Source organism: Trichogramma pretiosum, unplaced genomic scaffold, assembly GCF_000599845.2.
Source record: "Trichogramma pretiosum strain Unisexual culture from Peru unplaced genomic scaffold, Tpre_2.0 scaffold59, whole genome shotgun sequence".
NCBI classification, from domain to species: domain Eukaryota; kingdom Metazoa; phylum Arthropoda; class Insecta; order Hymenoptera; family Trichogrammatidae; genus Trichogramma; species Trichogramma pretiosum.
Window position 1 is genome coordinate 1,152,957 of NW_019641668.1, and position 20,249 is coordinate 1,173,205.

At 36.0% G+C, this 20,249-nt stretch overlaps 2 protein-coding genes and 1 long non-coding RNA gene across 3 annotated transcripts in view; 2 read left to right on the forward strand and 1 right to left on the reverse strand.

Annotated features, from left to right (window-relative positions):
• The window catches only part of LOC106651280 (glutamate [NMDA] receptor subunit 1), a 90,099-nt gene that overhangs the window by 39,780 nt on the left and 30,070 nt on the right, over nt 1–20,249 (forward strand). Inside the window, exon 8 of the mRNA XM_023460334.1 lies at nt 17,896–18,043. Coding sequence (XP_023316102.1) covers nt 17,896–18,043 — 148 coding nt within the window. The remainder of the gene's footprint in view (nt 1–17,895; nt 18,044–20,249) is intronic.
• On the forward strand, nt 4,571–5,452 carry LOC106651652. The gene is made up of 3 exons (XM_014370273.2): nt 4,571–4,909; nt 4,975–5,180; nt 5,260–5,452. The coding sequence occupies exons 1-3, from the start codon at nt 4,584–4,586 to the stop codon at nt 5,349–5,351; spliced, it is 624 nt and encodes a 207-aa protein (XP_014225759.1). The 5' UTR covers nt 4,571–4,583; the 3' UTR covers nt 5,352–5,452.
• Nucleotides 6,289–7,962, reverse strand: LOC106651653. The gene is made up of 3 exons (XR_001339354.1): nt 7,702–7,962; nt 7,479–7,623; nt 6,289–7,393 (listed from the first exon to the last, which is right to left on the reverse strand). It is a non-coding gene; the product is annotated as an uncharacterized LOC106651653 (long non-coding RNA).

The following is a 20,249-nucleotide window of genomic DNA, read 5'->3' on the forward strand; positions in this document are numbered from 1 at the left end:
CTGACGTTGGACACTTGGGAGCGATGTGACCTAACTCATTGCACTTGAAACACCTAATCTTCGGTTTTTCTTGATTATATGATTTTTGTTCGTTCTGCAAAACGCTCTCATCAGCTTTTTTTTCGTTGAATTTCTGCTTACAATCACGACTGATGTGACCTATTTTCTGACAAATGTAACATTTTCTGTCTCGAAATTTATTAGCAGGAGCTTGTTCACTGTGGGATGCATGATTAACAGATAAACCCAGCTTATTATAAGCTTCCAATAGATCTCTGAAAGTCGAAGAAGATTGAGCAGTCATGAGTGTGGCACGCGCATATTTGTCCTCAGTGAAACCAATGGCTGTATATTCTTGTACAACATCTTCAGCTAAATTAGCCTGAGACGCAATGTACTGCATTTCACGCACGTACTCTTCGACTGTTTCATCTTTTTTACGCTTGCGATTACGTAACTTTTCATGCACATCGCAAGATCTTAATGCGCGACCAAAATTTTCATTTAATTTTTGCTGCAATACTGACCAAGTCTTAATTCCTTCTTGGCTGTCAAACCAACGACGTGCCGCACCAGCCAAAGCTCTTTTTGCCGCTACAAACGTCTCTTTCTCCGTCCATTCGTTTATTTCTGCATCTTCGTTTACACGAGCGATCCATTTCTTGACTGTTTGCGTAGTATTACTCGCGGAGAACTTAGGCAGTGAGTCCATCGTCGTACTGGCTGTAAGACGTCGCCCAAGTCTATCCTCAAAATAATGCAAATTAGAACTGCTAGGAATTAGAGGATAATTATTGTACGAAGACGGAAAATATCTTGGGACTTGATTAGCATCAGCCAAAATGTTAGCTGCGAAAGCATCATGCTGTTGATCGCACCTGGGACGGTCAAATTGATTGTGTTGCCCAATTGCTCCTTGAAATTGTCGTTGTTCACCGTTTGCTGTCGCACATGCCGCTGCAGTTTCTTCCTGAAGTCGTCGATTCTCATCTTCCGCTGCTTCACGTGCCGCTGCAGTTTCTTCCTGAAGTCGTCGATTCTCATTTTCCGCTGCTTCACGTGCCGCTGCAGTTTCTTCCTGAAGTCGTCGATTCTCATTTTCCACTGCTTCACGCGCGGCTTCAGCTTCACGGCGTGCAAATTCAACTTCCAGTTCTCGATCTTGAGATTCGCGTAACGCCACTTGGACAGTTGTTCGCTCATCCAATAAAGCTTTCAGCTGCTCCTGAAGAGTTTCCATCCTAGTATTCATAGCTGCAATCGTCGCCATTTGTTCCGCATTTTGACATCGCAACTCATCGATCTCAGCCATCCCGGTTATGGTATAACGCTTGGCTGTTCGTGAAGGCTGAATGCGCGTCGGCGTTGAGGTTAACTTTTTCTTCGACGTAATGATATTAATAATTTGTCTTGCAAAAAAGAAAAATATTTTATGTATATAACCACACAGGTAATATAATTAGATGACCACACAGAACCACACAGGATTGAGAGACGATTTTACTTCACGCCTCTCATGCCAATTATAAAACGGCCTTTGAAATCAGAAAACCAATTATGCGATTCGTGCACTAATCGACAATAATTAATGTATCTGATTATAAAAAGTTAGAACGAGCCCCTATGTAGGATCGTATAAAAAGAGAATGACTCGATAACTTTAATTAAATATGAGTTTATTTTCTTTCTCTCAAGCGTTGCGTCCTGATCGACGCTCAACAACCAACAGACTCCGATTTTTCGTTGCTAAGCTTCTTTTTCTGCAAGCTCTCTCCTTTGTTTCTTCTACTTCCTTCACTCACATACTCATCTCTCATTCCACAAAAATGCATACCACGCAGATCGGACAAAGATTCCACGTGGATCACACATAGATACCAAACGGATGCGGGGATCTTAGACTTGTTTCAAAAGAAAAGAGAGTCGGTAAACGATTTTGGCAAAAGATAAGCTAATTTTGTAAGACGCACTTCGGATGTAATGAGGCTTGATGATGAAATAACACGGTGTAATTTAATTCAAGCCACTCATAGGAGCGAAATTAAATGTTACGTTTAAAATGTGATACATGGGATCACAATTTTGTGGAATAGGCGAGTTGTGTGAATCTCAGACTACGCGTCTAAAAAATTCAATTCAATTTCGTAAAATTGTTATTCACAGAACTTGAAGCTATATTGCCAGAATAATTGCATTGTAGACGAAATCTACACGCCAGAATAATTGCATTGTAGACTTTGGTATGAAGTATATATAATACACATAGAGTCAAAGCTGAACTATAGCACTTCAGGGCAAGTTACAACCTTATAATGTGTTGGGTTGGTGTGATCACTGCCTATCGATACGGTAGGGCCGCTGCTCTACCATGCAACGCCAGCAAGAGAGACAAGAGCGCTTCGTGCCTGCCGGCCCCGTCTCTACCTACTCACTCGGTCTTTGCACACCGTCAAGTGCGCATGTTTAAACTCAATTCTAACTTTTTCCTTATCAAGTATTTTGTTCTCTTTTGTTTAATAAGTTCGATTACTCGTAGATACGTTCGATATAAACTAAATCTTGAATATTAATCTAAATTACCATTCTTTCCATAAAGTTTTGTGTGTGTTTATAAATGAATTGTATAAGTGTTTATTCAACCCTTTCTGTTCCTGTTGCTATTCCTCGTCGAACTCAAAGATAATAACAACAGGTTATGGGCCCAGTACGCTTCCACTGCTGAGAAAAAAAACAAAGCTAGAAAAAGTCTTTGTTGCTCGTAAAGGTATGGCGGAAGGATTTAAACACCGATGTGCGATTGTGCTCATTGCCACACCGGACTACAGAGCTAGAGAGTAATTTTTTTTGTGTTCCACAGCTAGTGAAATGGATTCCACGTTTAAGAGTAAATCCTTTTCGGTATCGAGAGGTAAGCTTGTTTAAACTATTAAGTGCTCGTAAAAAGACGTAGAAAACAAATTATGAGATGAATGAGAAAAGGCTATTATGAGCGAAAGTTCATCGAAAAGTTCGGTAAGACCTCAAAATGTTTATCTAAATCGCGATTTCATTTCTCAAACCATCAGAGATGAAATTAGTTATATAAAAGTTAGTAATGGGGAGCTCGACCTGTCGGATAAAATTCAGATTGAGGTGTCAAACAAAGTGAATTCAGGTAGAAGAGAGTGCAAACTAACCAGCGATGTAACTTTCGAGTTATTTATTGACTTTCCAACCTCTGAACTCACGTTGTTTGATCTAATGTACGTGATTGATTCAAAAATCACCAGGAAAAATTGTTTGTCCCCTGAACAGTTCGAAAAGGACAAAATTAGAGTGCGAGATATTATAAACAGAATAGATATGTCTTACTACACTAAGGTGTCCCATCTTCAAGATCCGATTGACCTATTGAAAAGGATTAAAGAGCTAAAGTTCAACGAGACAAGCATTACTCCATAAGTTTTTAGTGAAAAATTGAACAGCATTAAATACCAGCCTCTCCGAGAAAAGGCGTCTGAATTCTGGGACAGGTTCGATGACTTAGTTCGAATTTACAATTGAATACCCGACGTTCAAAAGCTCATCGAGATTGACATCAGAGATGCTCTGTTCGACGCAATAGCTCCCGCGTTACCTGGTGTCAGAGACACGCAATTCTTTGTCAAAAATTCGGCAAGCCATCATATGACTATTGAGGACTAAACGATACCGTCACGCCGCGTAGTGGCGAAATTCTGTACTAGCGCACTAGGGCAATTTTGATGAAATAACATGGGAAATTCGATAAATGTACAAAATAATAAATGTTGCACAATGAATTTTGTACATTTATCATTTTTAATTGAAAGTACATACCTAGATATGAATTTAGAAATTTTAATCCTATTAAAAAGTTGATAAATAAGTGTTGATAAACAACATTTAATGTCAAATATCCGAGTGCCGCACAGCGCGGCATTATTTGGTCGAATCGTTGAATTTGTAACTCGCTGTAAAAGTATCTAAATGGATCTAGTAAAAAAAACTAATACATGGTTTCGATGGAAAATTGCCTCAGCTTTCCGATGATGAGCTCAGATTTTCCGAAATTTTCGGCTTTACCCGGGAAAATCGACGGAAAAACTTTTAACTCAATTTTCCTGGATAAAGCGGAAAATTTAGGGAAATCTGAGTTCATCATCGAAAAGCTGAGGCAATTTTCCGTCGAAATCATGTATTAGTTTTTTTTACTAGATCCATTTAGGTACTTTTACAGCGAGTTACAAATTCATCGATTTGACTGAATAATGCCGCGCTGTGCGGCAGTTGACGTGAAATGTTGTTTATCAGCACTTGATTATCAACTTTTTAATAAGATGAAAATTGCTGAATTTTGTACATTTATCATTTTTAATTGAAAGTACATACCTAAATATGAATTTAGCAATTTTAATCCTATTAAAAATTTATTTCAATCTCTTGTATTTCGTAATTAAGAAATTCCATTTTTCACGATCGGTATTGTTGATATTGTATTGTTGACTTTGTGTTTCGTTTGAGCTAGTTGGCTTTAACTAGTACAATTCAAGTTCAGTACCGATGTAACATTCTCACTGTTCACAATGCCTCAAACTTCCAGTCAATTTGAAATTAATATGCAAGATATATTAGTTATTTTGAATAATTCTAAAAGACCGATGATTGAAGGTGAGGCAGTACTCTTAGCAAATCATATTTTATTATGTGGTTTTACAACTAGAGATAAAAGAAGTATTAATTTTGTTTCTTACGTCGTTAAATCTTCAAAAATTCATGATACTCCACATGAAGTAAAAATAAAAATATCTGTTACTCAAACGACGAAAAAGATATGTTGTAATTGTTCTTGTCCAGCTGGTACAGGTGGAAAATGTAAACACATCTTTGCAACTTTGTTATTTATTAATAGGTAAGTACGAACAATTACTATTTCAATCAAGAAATACTTTATAATTGTAACTTAAATTACAACAGGAGTAGAGTAGCTAATTTACAGCCAGTAAGCTGCACCGATTCAAGGCAAAAATGGGGAAAATTTAAAAAATTCTTTAATCATCCCTATGTAAATAATGCTCTACCCATTCATAATTATTGTCACTTTAAAAAAGAAGATGTGACAGTTAATTATAATAAAGTCAGTGATAAATTAAAAACGTCTTTTTTTAATAGACTAATATCTTGTAAGTAAAAAAGCTCTTACAGTTGTATGATCTAAATACTTTCTTAAATACATATATATATATGATTATTAAATTTTAGGTACACCTAATGGTGAAGCTACTATACACTTTTCTAAGAGACGACAGACTAAGAAGTTTATCAACACCATTTCATATAGTCAAGAATTATAGATAATTTACTGGGTAGAACACATTTAATTGGAACTCAAAAACTAGATGTTGATTTTACATCTGAATTTTATGACAAATATGTAAAATTAACGAGGGATGATTCTCAGACCCTTTTTTTAAAAACATTAGGACAGAAAAATGAAGTGTGGAAAAAAGCAAAAAAGTGCAGAATCACAGGAAGCACACGTTATGAATTACTTAAATATTACTTCATTCAAAAACCTGATTGGAAGAAAAAGTGTCAAAGCATATTTTTTAACGCTAACACTAACACCAAACATGGTATACTTAATGAAGATAAGGCTGTCAAAAAGTATGAAAATGTATTTCAAGTCAAGATTGACAAAGCTGGAATTTTAGTTCATTTGATGTGTCCATGGCTAGGATATAGTGCAGATGAAGTTCTTTTAAATTCAAAAATATTAATTGAAGTAAAATGTTCAATTGATGGCAAGAAAAAGACAGTATCTGAACTTGTTCCTAAATTAGGATACATTGAAATTATTAATCAATAAATACTGAAAGAGGATCATAAATATTATGCTCAAGTGCAATTAGGAATGATGCTTCTTGGTCTTACAAAGTGTCACTTAGTTGTGTATTCATCCTTTGATGATTCTATGATTGTTATAGATATATTATATTCTGCAACGTACTGTACAAAATTATTTGCCGTGGTAAAAAGTGCCTATTTTAATCACATTCTGCCATGTCTAGAAAATAATGCTAAAAATATTTAGCGTTACTGTTATTATTTGTTTAATTATTACATTGATAATCATGGACAACTTTAAAATTAATATATGTTAATCATTAATGTAATTGTGATACGAAAATCAAAGATAGATTAAGTCAGACAAAATGGAAATATTTAAAAGTTATTGAAAATTTTTATTTATTACATTTAATCATGCCTGAATAAATTTATTTTGGCTTAATATTGGTGAACCCAAATTGGAAAATGCACAAATTACTTTCATTATTATATTTATGTAAGGCACTATTTCTATTGGCACTGGCCCTTGTAGGACTGAGAATTCACGTATTCTTTTGATTCTTCTTTCTACATATTTGCAGCTGCGATGTCTGCTCCCGAACTGACTTCTTTATGACTCATTTGTACTTTTTTTTTTAAAAAGGATGGTCGAATCAATTTTATTCCAACTTCAGCACATTCTGCGTCAATTAAGAACCCTCTGTCCACCATTATAGCATCTACACTTCTCACCATTCTATCCAGTAAACAAGATTTTTTAAATATTGCTTTATCTGAAACTCTACCACCATATGCTTTGCTAATGTATGATATCAATCCTGATGGAGTCACACCAAGCATGAATTTCAGCGTATTTCTTGATTTATAATTTGAATATGTTGGAATCCTACACTTCAAATATTTTGACTGTTTGACCGGGATCTCAAAACAGTCCAAAACTATTCTTGTTGAATTGTATTTTCTGAAACATTTAGGCAAGTTATCTAAAATCTCTTGTCTACTTGGCCATCGTAAAACACTATCCAAAACCAAAGCAAGTTCTTTCAGAGTACTTATAAAACATTTTTTAAACATTTCAGGTGATATGTTAAACCAAACTGCAATTACTCTATAACTAAGATTCAGCTTTAACTTGACGAATGTTAACAAAATACATTCTCTTAACGATAGAACTTTACTTGACCTTTTCTTGTTAAATTGTCTCAAATCACTGATACACTCTTCAAGTGTATCCAAAACAGTATTTGATTGAATTCCACTTAAAAGATAAAGTTTTTTGTCTGAGTTGAAAAAGTGTGAAATAACTGATGATTGATATTCTGTTTGAATATTTTTGTCATATTTTTTAATATCTACTTGAACACTTTGATCTTTATTTAAAGCACCCTCACATAATGTTGTATGTTGTTGACTGAACTGTCATCACCATAGGAATCCACGTCATTAATTGCATCATTTGCATCAATTGCATAATCAACTGTCATTTTGTGTTCATTTATACAAGGATTAGTCACTGAATCAGTTTCAGAATAACTGGTAATTGTTTCTGCATCCAGCATTTTGTAAAATAATAAAATAATGAATTTCACAATCTACTACTCATAATATGCAAAATAATTAATACAACTTACAATTTCTTTTTAAGTTCTCTTTCTTGCAATCTACATTTTCTTTTCTATGATAGTTCTGGATCTTTTGTACTTTCAGTTAATAAAGAAATAGGGAGATTTTGAGTTGGGACTGTGCCCTCCTTTAAAACTCGTTTACGTCCAGCACCTGGTAAGAAAATGTATATATTATATATGCACTGTGTAAAATTTACACATAATTTTATTGATTAGAAAAAATTTTTACCAGGTTTAAAATCTTCAGACAAGAAGTGCTCGTGGCATACAAGTGGATAATCAGGCAGTTTCTTAACCTTTAAGGCTATACACCATTTGTTCGTCGTTGACTTTTCTCTTTTAGGCTGATAAAAACTAATATTATCTAATCGATTTCGTTTCACTGTATTACATCCTTTGATACAACAAATAGCGTTTTTTTTTTTAACTTATCCATCATTGTTCTGTTTTTTACGTAACTGGTACGGGTAAATAGCAGCGTAGCGCAGCGTTGTCAGAAACTCGACGACTACAACTAGCGCCACGCGCGGCAGTGCACCGATTCTCGTAAGGTTAATATCAACTTTGCTCTTCTGCTGTGGTCCGCTAAGAAACTCATATTCGAAGTGCGTATAACGTTTTCGAGACTTTTTATATTTTAATTGCTCACTTGTATATCAACTTTTTAATAGGACTAAAATTGCTAAATTCATATTTAGGTATGTAATTTCAATTAAAAATGATAAATGTACAAAATTCAGCAATTTTAATCTTATTAAAATGTAATAATCAAGTGCTGATAAACACCATATCAGTCAAATCGCTGAATTTGTAACTCGCTGTAAAAGTACCTAAATGGATCTAGTAAATAAAACTAACACATACTTTTGATGGGAAATTGCCTCAGCTTTCCGATGATGAACTCAGATTTTCCAAAATTTTCCGCTTTATACGGGAAAATTGAGTTTAAAGTTTTTCCGTCGATTTTCCCGGGTAAAGCGGAAAATTTCGGAAAATCTGAGCTCATCATCGGAAAGCTGAGGCAATTTTCCATCGAAATAATGCGTTACATTTTTCTTCTAGGTGCATTTAGATACTTTTACACGCTGTGCGGCACTCGGATATTTGACATTAAATGTTGTTTATCAACACTTATTTATCAACTTTTTAATAGGATTAAAATTTCTAAATTCATATCTAGGTATGTACTTTCAATTAAAAATGATAAATGTACAAAATTCATTGTGCAACATTTATTATTTTGTACATTTATCGAGTTTCCCATGTTATTTCATCAAAATTGCCCTAGTGCGCTAGTACAGAATTTCGCCACTACGCGGCGTGACGGTATCGTTCAGTCCTCATGTTGCGGATTAAAATCGTGTTTCTACTAACAAAATTTTTATAAATTCACGAAAATTGCATGATAAAAGTGTGTGTGTTTGCATTGTTTGTGTGTGTGTGTTTTTTTTTTTTTTTTTTTTTTTTTTTTTTTTTTTTTTTTTTTTTTTTTTTTTTTTTTTTTTAATGGAGACGGCGTGGGCAGGGTAAACCCTTGCACCAGTGGCCCTTCCAAACTCCGGCATGATTCCCACCGGAACCATCGTTAGACATTACTTCGGTGGGTGCCTTTTAGCAGTGCTGCTGCATCGATGTATTTGGTCATTTCCCTACATCTCCCATCCACCGCACGTTAAGGCGCGGTGATCAGGGGTTCAGGAACCGTGTCAACTCGTTGGTGATCCCACGCTCGCCCCGCGGAGCCCTCATCCAGCGTCATTCCCGCCTTCCGGAGCCGTCTTTGTCGGTGCTCTCCCTTGTGCTGATGTTTCTTCTTCGGTACGTTCGTCAGAACTTCGCCGTAAGCTGGGCTAGTGCCGTCCTTGTGAGAGAGGACCCGGTCTCACGCCCGACACCGTCCAGCATCTCCGCTTCTTGCGAGCACCTCTCGCTTTTTTCTGGCTTCCTCCATGATGAGTGTAAGCTCCGTTGGTCAGCGCCAACACTAGAAGTTCTGATATCGGGCTGCATCCCTAAGGATTCGAACTTGGAGCCGAGGGGTTGGTGCTCTTCCTTGTGTCGGCGCTTTTCCTCTTGAATGATGCACTCCGTTGGTCAACATCAGCACTAGGAGTTCCGGCTTTCGGGCTCCATCTTGCGGGAATTCTTCTCAACTTGGGCCGCAGGGTGATAGGAGGATATTTCACCCTCCAGGAGGCTGCCTACAGCCGTGGACCTACAGTTTATAGTGAAATTCGAACCACTTCGGGCTCGGGCTCGACCCCACCGAGCGGAAATTCACGAATGAAATTTCCCTCAGTGGGGATCGATCCCGTTCCCTCAGCACAGCGTTGGTCTAGCAGATAGATGGCCCAACACCTTTACCCACCAGACCGACGAAGGCTGTGTGTGTGTGTGTGTGTGTGTGTGTGTATGTGTGTGTTTTTTTCTACTCCACCCCATTCGGACACTCACCGGTATCCGCCGTTAGGCATTGCTTCGGTGAGGCTGGGCTTGGGACTCATTTTTTTTCTACTTTGGTGAACCTCCGATCCTGCGCGATGCCATCGTCGATTGTCGTATCCCCTTCTTCAGAGCCGTCTACTGCGTGGTCACACATTGCTGGCATCTCCTCCTGAGTTGGACATCTTCTTTAGAACTCGCTGTCTAGTGCCATCTTGTGAGTGTGGTTCTCGCTTCCGGCGCTACCCTGTGAGTGCTCCTCCTTTTCTGTTGTCGTCTTGTGAGTGTGGTTCTCGCTTCAGGCGCCATCATGCGCTCCAGCAGAGCCTTGGCCCTCGCATCCGGCGCTCTCTTGTGAGTGTGGTTCTCGCTTCCGACTTCATCATGGGAGTGTTGTGCTCCATCTATTGCCAGCCTTGTGAGTCCACGCCTCGGGCTCCTACTTATGGTTATCCTATCGCTTCCAGCTCGCACAGTGATCGGGGTTTTTTTACCGCTTCGGAGGCTGATGACATAGCCCGGGTCTTCTTTTTGAGTGGTACCCGCTCCACCTCGGGCACGGGCTCGACCACACCAGGCGAAAAAACGAACCTCGAAAATTCGTCCGGTGGGGATCGAACCCACGCCCTACGGTGTCGCGTCACGAACGTGATGCGACAAAGACGCACAAATGCGACTCCTGCGCGTGCTCGCGGTGATTGCTGGCCAACGGCTAGTATGTGCATGATCGGAAGGGGTATTAGAGTTTGAGCGCTTCGATCCAACGGATCTGATTGTTCTAGAAAAAAAAACGACTAACGATAGCAATTCATTCACCTTCTTGGTTGAAACTTGATTCTTTTGTGTGTGTGTGTATATGCGTGTATAAGTATAAGTGACAAAAACAGTGAATAAAAGACATTGGTTTTTTTTTACCGAAAGGTTTTTTTTTCCATAAAGTGTTGTGATTATTTAATAAACCTCTCATTTAATAAACATTCTCATTCAATGAGCCTTCAAACCACCGACGGTTAGAAAGCCTAAAACTATTCATACGGCGTACTTATATCAACCATTCAATGACTTAAAAATAAGTTAAAATTCTGGCGAAGTATTATATTATCAAGAATTCAATAAAACAACTTCAATTGAGTCACAGAAGTAGGTGAAACAGGATCAATAGCGAGAGGTTGTATTTTTCAAAAATTTTTCATTTTTATTATAGTTATTACTGCATATTGGCACATACTTTTGCTCTAATTTGTTTGCTTATGTCAATTGGAACAGTGCATAATTAGAGCTGTAGCGTTAAACTTTTTTATATGTGGTCAGAACATGAAAAAGAATAAGTTCAAATTTATTCAAGGTAATTGGATATACTATATTTAGTGTTGAATAAACAATCGATCAAAAAGTGGATTTTTGGCTTAGCCATTCCAATAAACAGAACATTCGTGATGATACGATATCATTCGATATTTACAATAACTTTAAAAAAACCATAATCATATCAATATTCAGCGCTTGTTTATATTTGCAGAATACCATAACAAAAATAGTACTTTTCTTGATGATTGCAGTTATGATTTTTTAACATCAGGTAACATGAGGGATGATGGCACGAGTTACGGCGAATTTTAAGCTCATGCGATATTTAAATAATAAAAAAAGCAAACCCAAGTAACCCAATCAATTTCGCAAATGAGAATAACTCCATGTGATATAACAATTAGCAGGTATTTTTCGAGCTTTTCTTGCAGGATTTTTTTTGAAATTTTACCGGTTTACGTTTTGAAAGTATTCCCACCGAATTTTGGAGAGTTTCTCCCTATAATTTCAAAAAAAATCGCCACAATTTCAATTGTTTTCCCGCCAAAATTCAAAAATTGACCCACGTAATTTCGAAATATTTTCCCGCCAAAATTCCGATTTTTTCCCGCCGAAATTCCAATTTTTTCCCGCCAAAATTTGAAATTTTTTCCCGCCAAAATTCCAAAAATTTTTCCCGCCAAAATTTGAAATTTTTTCCCGCCAAATTTCTAAAATTTTTTCCCGCCAAAATTCAAATTTTTCCCGCCAAATTTCTCGAAAATTTTTCCCGCCAAATTTTGAAATTTTTTTCCGCCAAAATTTGAAAATTTTCCCGCCAAATTTTAAAATTTTTTCCCGCCAAAATTCCACAAATTTTTCCCGCCAAAATTTGAAATTTTTTCCCGCCAAATTTCTAAAATTTTTTCCCGCCAAAATTCAAATTTTTCCCGCCAAATTTCTCGAAAATTTTTCCCGCCAAATTTTGAAATTTTTTTCCGCCAAAATTTGAAAATTTTCCCGCCAAATTTTAAAATTTTTTCCCGCCAAAATTCCACAAATTTTTCCCGCCAAAATTTGAAATTTTTTCCCGCCAAATTTCTAAAANTTTGGAATTTTGGCGGGAAAAAATTTGAATTTTGGCGGGAAAAATTTTAAAATTTGGCGGGAAAAAATTTTTGGAATTTTGGCGGGAAAAAATTTTAAAATTTGGCGGGAAAATTTTTTAGAAATTTGGCGGGAAAAAATTTGAATTTTGGCGGGAAAAAATTTTAGAAATTTGGCGGGAAAAAATTTCAAATTTTGGCGGGAAAATTTTTTGGAATTTTGGCGGGAAAATTTTTTGGAATTTTGGCGGGAAAAATTTTTGGAATTTTGGCGGGAAAAAATTTGAATTTTGGCGGGAAAAATTTTAAAATTTGGCGGGAAAAAATTTTTGGAATTTTGGCGGGAAAAAATTTTAAAATTTGGCGGGAAAATTTTTTAGAAATTTGGCGGGAAAAAATTTGAATTTTGGCGGGAAAAAATTTTAGAAATTTGGCGGGAAAAAATTTCAAATTTTGGCGGGAAAATTTTTTGGAATTTTGGCGGGAAAAAATTTTAAAATTGGGCGGGAAAATTTTTTAGAAATTTGGCGGGAAAAATTTTTAGAAATTTGGCGGGAAAAAATTTTGGAATTTTGGCGGGGAAAAATTTAAATTTTGGCGGGAAAAAATTTCAAAATTTGGCGGGAAAAAAAATTTCAAATTTTGGCAGGAAAATATTTTGAAAAAAAAACCGGGTACTGCTTACCAGTTGTGAATGTAGGTAATAATTTTAAGTAAATCTTTGATGATTATTTTGATGTTTTAATATTAATTATAATCGTAAAACATTACAATGAATCGGTCACGTTGATATTGAAGCTCTGTTGTTGCTAATAAAAATTTTAATATATTATCACGAAAACAATGCAATACTTTACCTTATATTTATGTACCTGAATCAACTCGAAATGCCGAATTCTCAATCTATACTATACAACACATAGATTCATAGTGTCTTTATTTACAATGCTCAATCCCGTCTCTATCAATACCGACACACAAGTTTGATCACACGTCAAACTTACAATTATTATGCGCGAAATCATTTTCAGATAATCTGCTGTCTGTCAGACGATTTCTTGATCAAGGATTGAGCGTGTACTCAAATAACGTATTGATATTTTCTATCCAAGCTTGAACGAAATATTTATGTCAGGTACATACAAAAAAAGCCTTACTGGGTTATTGAGTTGGAAACAATAAACACATCACAAGTTAAACAAGTTGTAAAGAGAAATGTTATGGCATATATATCTACTCGTAAACGTGATTACGAAACTAACAACACATCTAGCTGCAAAGAGAGGAACAATTCTAAAACTTACGCCGTCCAGATACGCTGGAGCATTCATCTACTACAGGACTCCTCACAGCTCGAATGATATGATTAGCCCACTACAAAAGTTTAATCCGGAATGTTAACTCAACTTAAAACAGATCAAACGTTTTGGCTTTTTAGCATACATGAAAGTTCAAAGACACAATGGAACCATATTCTCCCGGCTGAATGAGACAATGGTGCTTATTGGCATTTCAAACACTAGATACATATTATTCAAGTCCGAAGAAGGAAAATTATATGAGAGCATACATGTTCGATTCAACGAAAGATTTGTGTTCGGCGATAGATATGATAGAAGAGACGTGCTCCATTGGAGAAATCCAATGATGGAAATTGATAAAGAAAGCTGGTTTGTGAAATTCGATGAGACGACATCAGAGTCATTAGAAACGGAGGGAGAGAAATGACAAACGGACAACACTCGTGAGACTTGTTCGTACTCGCAACTCGAAACTGTAGACGATGACAAGCAACAGATAGACTCAGATTTTAATGTGCTGACAAATGAAGCATTGATTGCTCGAGTACAAAAGGAACCAGCGTCATTTAAACAAGCTATGAAGTGTTATGAAAGAAAGGAATGGTTAAATGCAGTACATGCAGAGTTTGAGGCTATGAGAGAAAATCAAGTTTGGACATTGGTAGATAGACCTATAAGTTTGAATGACAGAAAATCGAACATCATTGATTCAAGATAAATGCTGAAACGAAACCCAAGCTCGATTAGTATGCAGATGCTTCAAGGACAAAAATGACTACGAGCTTGATGAAATATACGCTTCTGGGTCTCGGATGCAAATCATCAGAGCAGCTCTGGTCATCATAAATAAGCTGGATCTAGAAGTTTGTCAGCTTGACTAGAAAACAGCTTTCCTCAATGGGACAATCGAAAACGATGTGTTCATAGAAATCCCAGAAAGAATGGAATGCACCAATGAAATACGAGAAAAGTTGATGTGCAAGCTGCAACGGGCACTGTATGGTATGAAAATCAGCCCGAAAAGATGAAATGGAAAATCCACCGATACCTAGCAAGCACAGTTAGACCAAACATTTCATATGCTGTAAACGTACTAAGTAGACATCAAATAAATCCAACAGCGCTTGAATGGTCCATGGTCAAACGAGTATGTCGATACTTAAAGCAGACTAAGCACATCGGCCTATAATTCACCTGGAAGTTAGACGGACTTGAGGGCTACTCAGATGCTAGTTATGCAGACTGTAAAGGCTCATTGACAACAAATGGTTACGTAATAAGACTGTTCGGCGATGCAATCGCGTGAAAAACTAGAAAAGTTCATCTTGTCTCACTTTCCACCTGCGAAAGCGAGTATGTTGCTATGAGCATAGCCTGCCAAGAACTGATTGGATTTCACCAATCGATTAAACTTATGTTAGATAGAGACTTAACTCCAATGACTCTTCATTGTGACAATATGACAACTGAAGCTTGTTGCTTAGTGTGTGGGAATAAACGTAGACATGTAATTGAGATCAAATATCATTACGTTCAATAAAGTTTTTTGTGTGTCTATAAGGGAATTGTGTAAGTGTTTATTCGACCCTTTGTGTTCCTGATGCTATTCCTCATCGAACTCAAAGATCCCACGGATATTCTATCCCGAGTAGTTTCTGTCCAAGAGCTGCTCAAATCTAAGCTTTAACGAAAAGAAAGGAAGCCATCGCCTGCATCGAGTCGAATCTTATAATTGAATCCAATATTGATAGACGAGATACTTAGAGTTTTAGGAGGACTCAAGCATTCTTTACTCAATCCAGATGAGACTTTCCAGGGAATACTACCCGGGGAATCTGTTTTAGCACGGCCGTTGATACAAGAAGCTCACAAGCTTGCGATACACGGAGGAACGCAGTTCAATCTGTCGACTTCAAGAAGACGCTATTGAAGGAAATTCACCCCCTTGGAGGGTGCGATCTTTTGACAGATGAAGAAAAATTCCTATTAAGTGCTACATTTTGGTCTTTGAATGCTTGGCGCTGAAAGCTATTCATTTTGAACTTGTTTTTAAATGCGACATTTCATCGTTCATAATTGCACTCAAGCGCTTCATCTCTCGCCGAGGCCCTCCGATTGATGTTTGGAGTGATTGCCTATTCAGAGCAATCTGAGGCCGCCATTTGATTCGATGCGAGTTGTGATATAAAATGGAAATTTAATCCTTCTGAGGGCTTGGAAGGACTTTAGAAAGCAGCTGTCAAAATCAGTTAAGGGTCATTGACGGAACCAAGCTCATAAGTGAAGAATTTATAACTGTACTTTGTCAAATCGAAGCAAGTTTGAACTCCACTGATCCCAACTCAAATTTTTAATTGGCTGACGGTCATTTTTGATACCATAGCCAGTCATCACCGATGAAAAGCTATCTCCGTCGGGCGACTGGCCACGCAAAAGTTTTCGTTATCATTACTTCTTGTAATTAAATAATTAATAATTATCACATATTCTGTTATGAAATTTTGAAAACTTTTAAAACAATCTGTACATTTTTCAGAAACTACAACGTTATTGTAACTGAAAATTTCTCATTTCTCATGACTCGAGCGGTCGTTGGCTCAGTAGTTAGCGTTAGTTAGTTAGTTAACATTTATTGAAGCCAAATCCCAACGGGACAGTTTGGCTGGCAAAAATGAACAAAGTAGAACAAAATTATTTGAGCTGTCTCAAACAGCTTCACAAAATTGCAAATGATAACAACAAACATTTTCGACAATAAGTCCGGTAAGATCATGGTAACATATAAGGCAGATTATAGTCTATAATAATTTTGATAATTTGCAAAATTCGGCACTTCAACTTAATCTCTAGCACTTGAATAAGTAATTTTTAGGTAGTACAATTATTTTCAATTTACGCAATAAATTTTTCAATAAAACAATTACAATTATATTACAATTTTCAATAAAAGATAAAAAAAGGTATATAAGCACAGGCTCTTCATTGATAAAAATCACTCTGTTTCAAATTTCTTCATACGATCTTGCTGAGGTCATTTTCGGTGACAATACATATGTGTGGAGAGTTATCATCCTTGCTTACAATAACCGTATTATTTCGAATCCACATCCAGGAATAATCATGTTTGTTGGCTAATTCTCTGGCTTGACGTTTTAATCTGTGTATGTAGGGAGACTCCACTGCGTACAAATTCATTATCAAGTCTGAGCAATCATCTTTGAAAAGTTTTCCATAGTTTAGTTGGCCATTTTTTATCTTTGTCTGAATCACAAAGTCTCGCACTGCAGTAGACTTGAAAGCAGCGGTATGAGTGCGATCTTTTCTTCTCATATTTTTCTGGTCATCCAACTTTGACAGTAAACGAGTTTTGATAACATCGCCTTTTATAGAGCTTAGATTTAGGTGTTCAAGGACCGCATCAACAATCTTGTGTGGTTGTTTTGATGAAACAGATGGAATTCCACAAATTTTCAATTCTGTGCTCGAAGCATCGTTGTACTGCATTGATTTTAGACTGCGCACCTCACGATGCAGAAAGGCATTATCCGCTTCTAATTCCTCAATGCATTTACTCTGCTTGGCGACTTCCGATTTCACGCATTTTAGTTCCGATAATAAGGCTTGAGTGGTGTCATTATTACTAGTTAGCAGCTTGAAGATAACAATTAATTTGTCAGAATCAGACGAAGATTCAAATTTCCTGATGTCCATAGTAAATAACGCTCAAGATGAATTCAATGAATACACAATAAGTCGATAATGACGTCAATGTACACTGGCTAGGCGGGCAATCAATCTTTCACAAATGTCAACAAGTTTTGACTAAGCAAATTTCACACTTCTCGGTAGCAAAACTCTTTTATTAAATTTGCAGGAAAAGTACGTAGACCACAGCGCACTCAAAAACTCAACGTATAGGGAACACTATTTGTAACAGATCACAACAAGAACCAAATTTTTATTCCGATTTTAACTAGGTAAAATTAGCAATACTTGTAGAGCAATACGTAAATACGTCTATAGCGGTTTAGAGCAGAGAAATAATAATAAGCGTGCAGGTCACGGGGACAACACCGTCCAAGGGGTCGTAGGTTTGATTCCCGACAATGTACAATCGGATTTTTCCGAAACGTTATTTGGTGGAAAGAGTACCTGCAGGCTCCGCTATCTCGGGGTGGGTTTTTGCGCTATACTATTGCTTGAATTACAATTATCAATAAAATTATATTATTAATAGAATTTATGACATGAAACTTGAATTCACGCTCTAACATTGTATTTATGTAGATTTATAAAACAACAAAAAATTGATTATGGTCAGACTGGTCGAATAGCATTTGATGACAATGGAGACCGAATATATGCCGAATATGATATTCTCAATGTTAAGTCACCTAGAAAAATTGAGTCAGTGGGACAATATGTGTATTCACCTGTAAGTATATTTTATTTGCTAAGTTTTACGACGTCCTGAGTAACATTAACAGCATTTATCATGCTAATTTTTAATTGTTTTCTAAGGTGCAATCATCACCTTCATTGTATTTATGATTTTTTTTAATAATCTTGAGTGTATATATAGCCTTACTAAAAACAGTCGTTTTGGTGATCGACTCTGTAGTTTTTTCAAAACATTCATCAAAACTTAGCGAAATAAATAAAAAATTGTGAGCCGCTAAAATACAATAATTTTCTAAAGATATCAAAAAACCTTAAAACTGTTAAAGCGCGTCGGCTAAAGCAACATTTTCAACCAATTCATTGTTGCAATATAAAATACCTTTTGCAAAGATAAAATGATTCATATTGCTAGCTTCAACAGGGATCGTTTCGGAGGTTTAATATATTTGAAAAACTTGAGTATTCAGTAGCTGCAGCTCCTCACTTAATATTTTTAAAATATCAGTAAAATTACCAAATCTACTCTTTTTTAAATCAAAATAGACAACTACTTTCATAAAAAAGTTACTGAGAAAAACTGATGTCAAATAGACAATTTCTGGCCTCCCCAAAAAATCTGGAAAATCGATGACTGAAAAAAAAAAAAATTTTATTATATAAATACCTTGTATTTACAAGGTATATATGTTACCGGCAAACCCCGCTTTTAGGCAAAAGTGACTTTTGCCTAGGCAAAAACAGAAATGCCTAAAATTTTAGGCAAAAACCGCAGAGATATATGAACTTCCTAAATCTTAGGAATGCCTAAAAAATTTTAGGCGTTACTGCGAGCTAATAATTTTAAGTAAAAAATTAATGTAAAGTGAAAAAATGCGCATTTATTTGAATACAAAAGTTTTGTTTTTAATGCATTCAGAACTACAAATTTCGTCAAATGGTCATGGTATACCATTATCAACTTAAACCCATCGACACTTGATGATTGAAAGTCAATCAAGTCCACCTGGCATCTACTATTCATTTCTGAATGGAAAATTGGTTTGGATAACAACCCCCTTCTTCTCTTTATTTTTTTCTGGTGACAGACTTCACACATTTTTAAGTTTAACTGCACGGCTTGAATGATATCAAAGATATTTTCAAGTGGTACACTAGTATTTAATGCTACTACCTGTTTTGATCTTGGAGATAAGTCGGTATTTATAACATTTATAATGTTCTTTTTCGTTAGCCTCGGCGACAAACTGATTTTTCCAATTATCGATTTCAATCTTTATTTTTACTTCATTTTAAGTTAAGTAACTAGTGAGAGTATAAGCTTGTATCCATATTGGGTTATAAACAAAACTAACAAATAAGTCCGGCTTAGATGCTGACTAATCGTATGCTAACGTGTTATTGTTTACAGTAATGCCTAAAATTTTTTAGGCAATGCGGTTTTTGCCTAAAATTGCTTAGGCATTGCGGGCTTTGCCTAAGAAATTTAGGAATTTCCTATACTTATTTAGGCAATGCGGTTTTTGCCTAGGCAAAAGTCACTTTTGCCTAAAAGTTCAAGTTTTTGAAATTATAATTTAAGAAATAAAACACACACTTAATATTTCGACACACCCTTAATCAATCGGCGAGAGTACTCATATATAAATCCTGTAGCCATTTCTATTGAATATATCTACATAATAGTAAATCACTCATTATTCTTCCTTAAATAATTTAGTAATAAATTTACGCTACTATTAAGGTTCAATATCTAATTTACACATTCTACTGATATTCGCAAAATCTTTTATATGAATCATATCTTGAAGATGAGCAACAGGACTCGAAACATACTTGCTTTGTGCACATAGACTTTGTAAACACTACTTACTTTCTTATACCTAGTATTTCTTAATTGTTATTCTTGTGAAGTTGGTCACGTTGTCTGTAGGTACCTTCTCAAATGTACTCCTCGGGCTGGACCTTGCCTGTAAAGCTTACATATTATTTCCAATTTTGGCGTTAAAGGGAAATCAGTATTGGGAATCAGATATTTATTATCATGTAATAGTAAAATCATTTATTATCTATATCGACATGTTAATTCAGCCCAACTTAAGGATCTGCGTCTACGTGAAGAGTCGCAGTGTAAGTTGGAGAGAATTGAGAGAGAAAAAATTTAGATCACGCCTCGTTGAGATGGGTGCGTACGCTGAATCTGTTTGAGACCTTTCTCCGAGATACAATTGTTAATTAACTAT

Bases quoted from the DNA above. Each gene is read 5' to 3' on its own strand.
- LOC106651652 (XM_014370273.2), top strand. From the start codon at position 4,584: ATGCCTCAAACTTCCAGTCAATTTGAAATTAATATGCAAGATATATTA. The intron at 4,910-4,974 runs GTAAGTACGAAC...AAATTACAACAG, and splicing joins ACTTTGTTATTTATTAATAG to GAGTAGAGTAGCTAATTTAC. The intron at 5,181-5,259 runs GTAAGTAAAAAA...ATTAAATTTTAG, and splicing joins TTTTAATAGACTAATATCTT to GTACACCTAATGGTGAAGCT.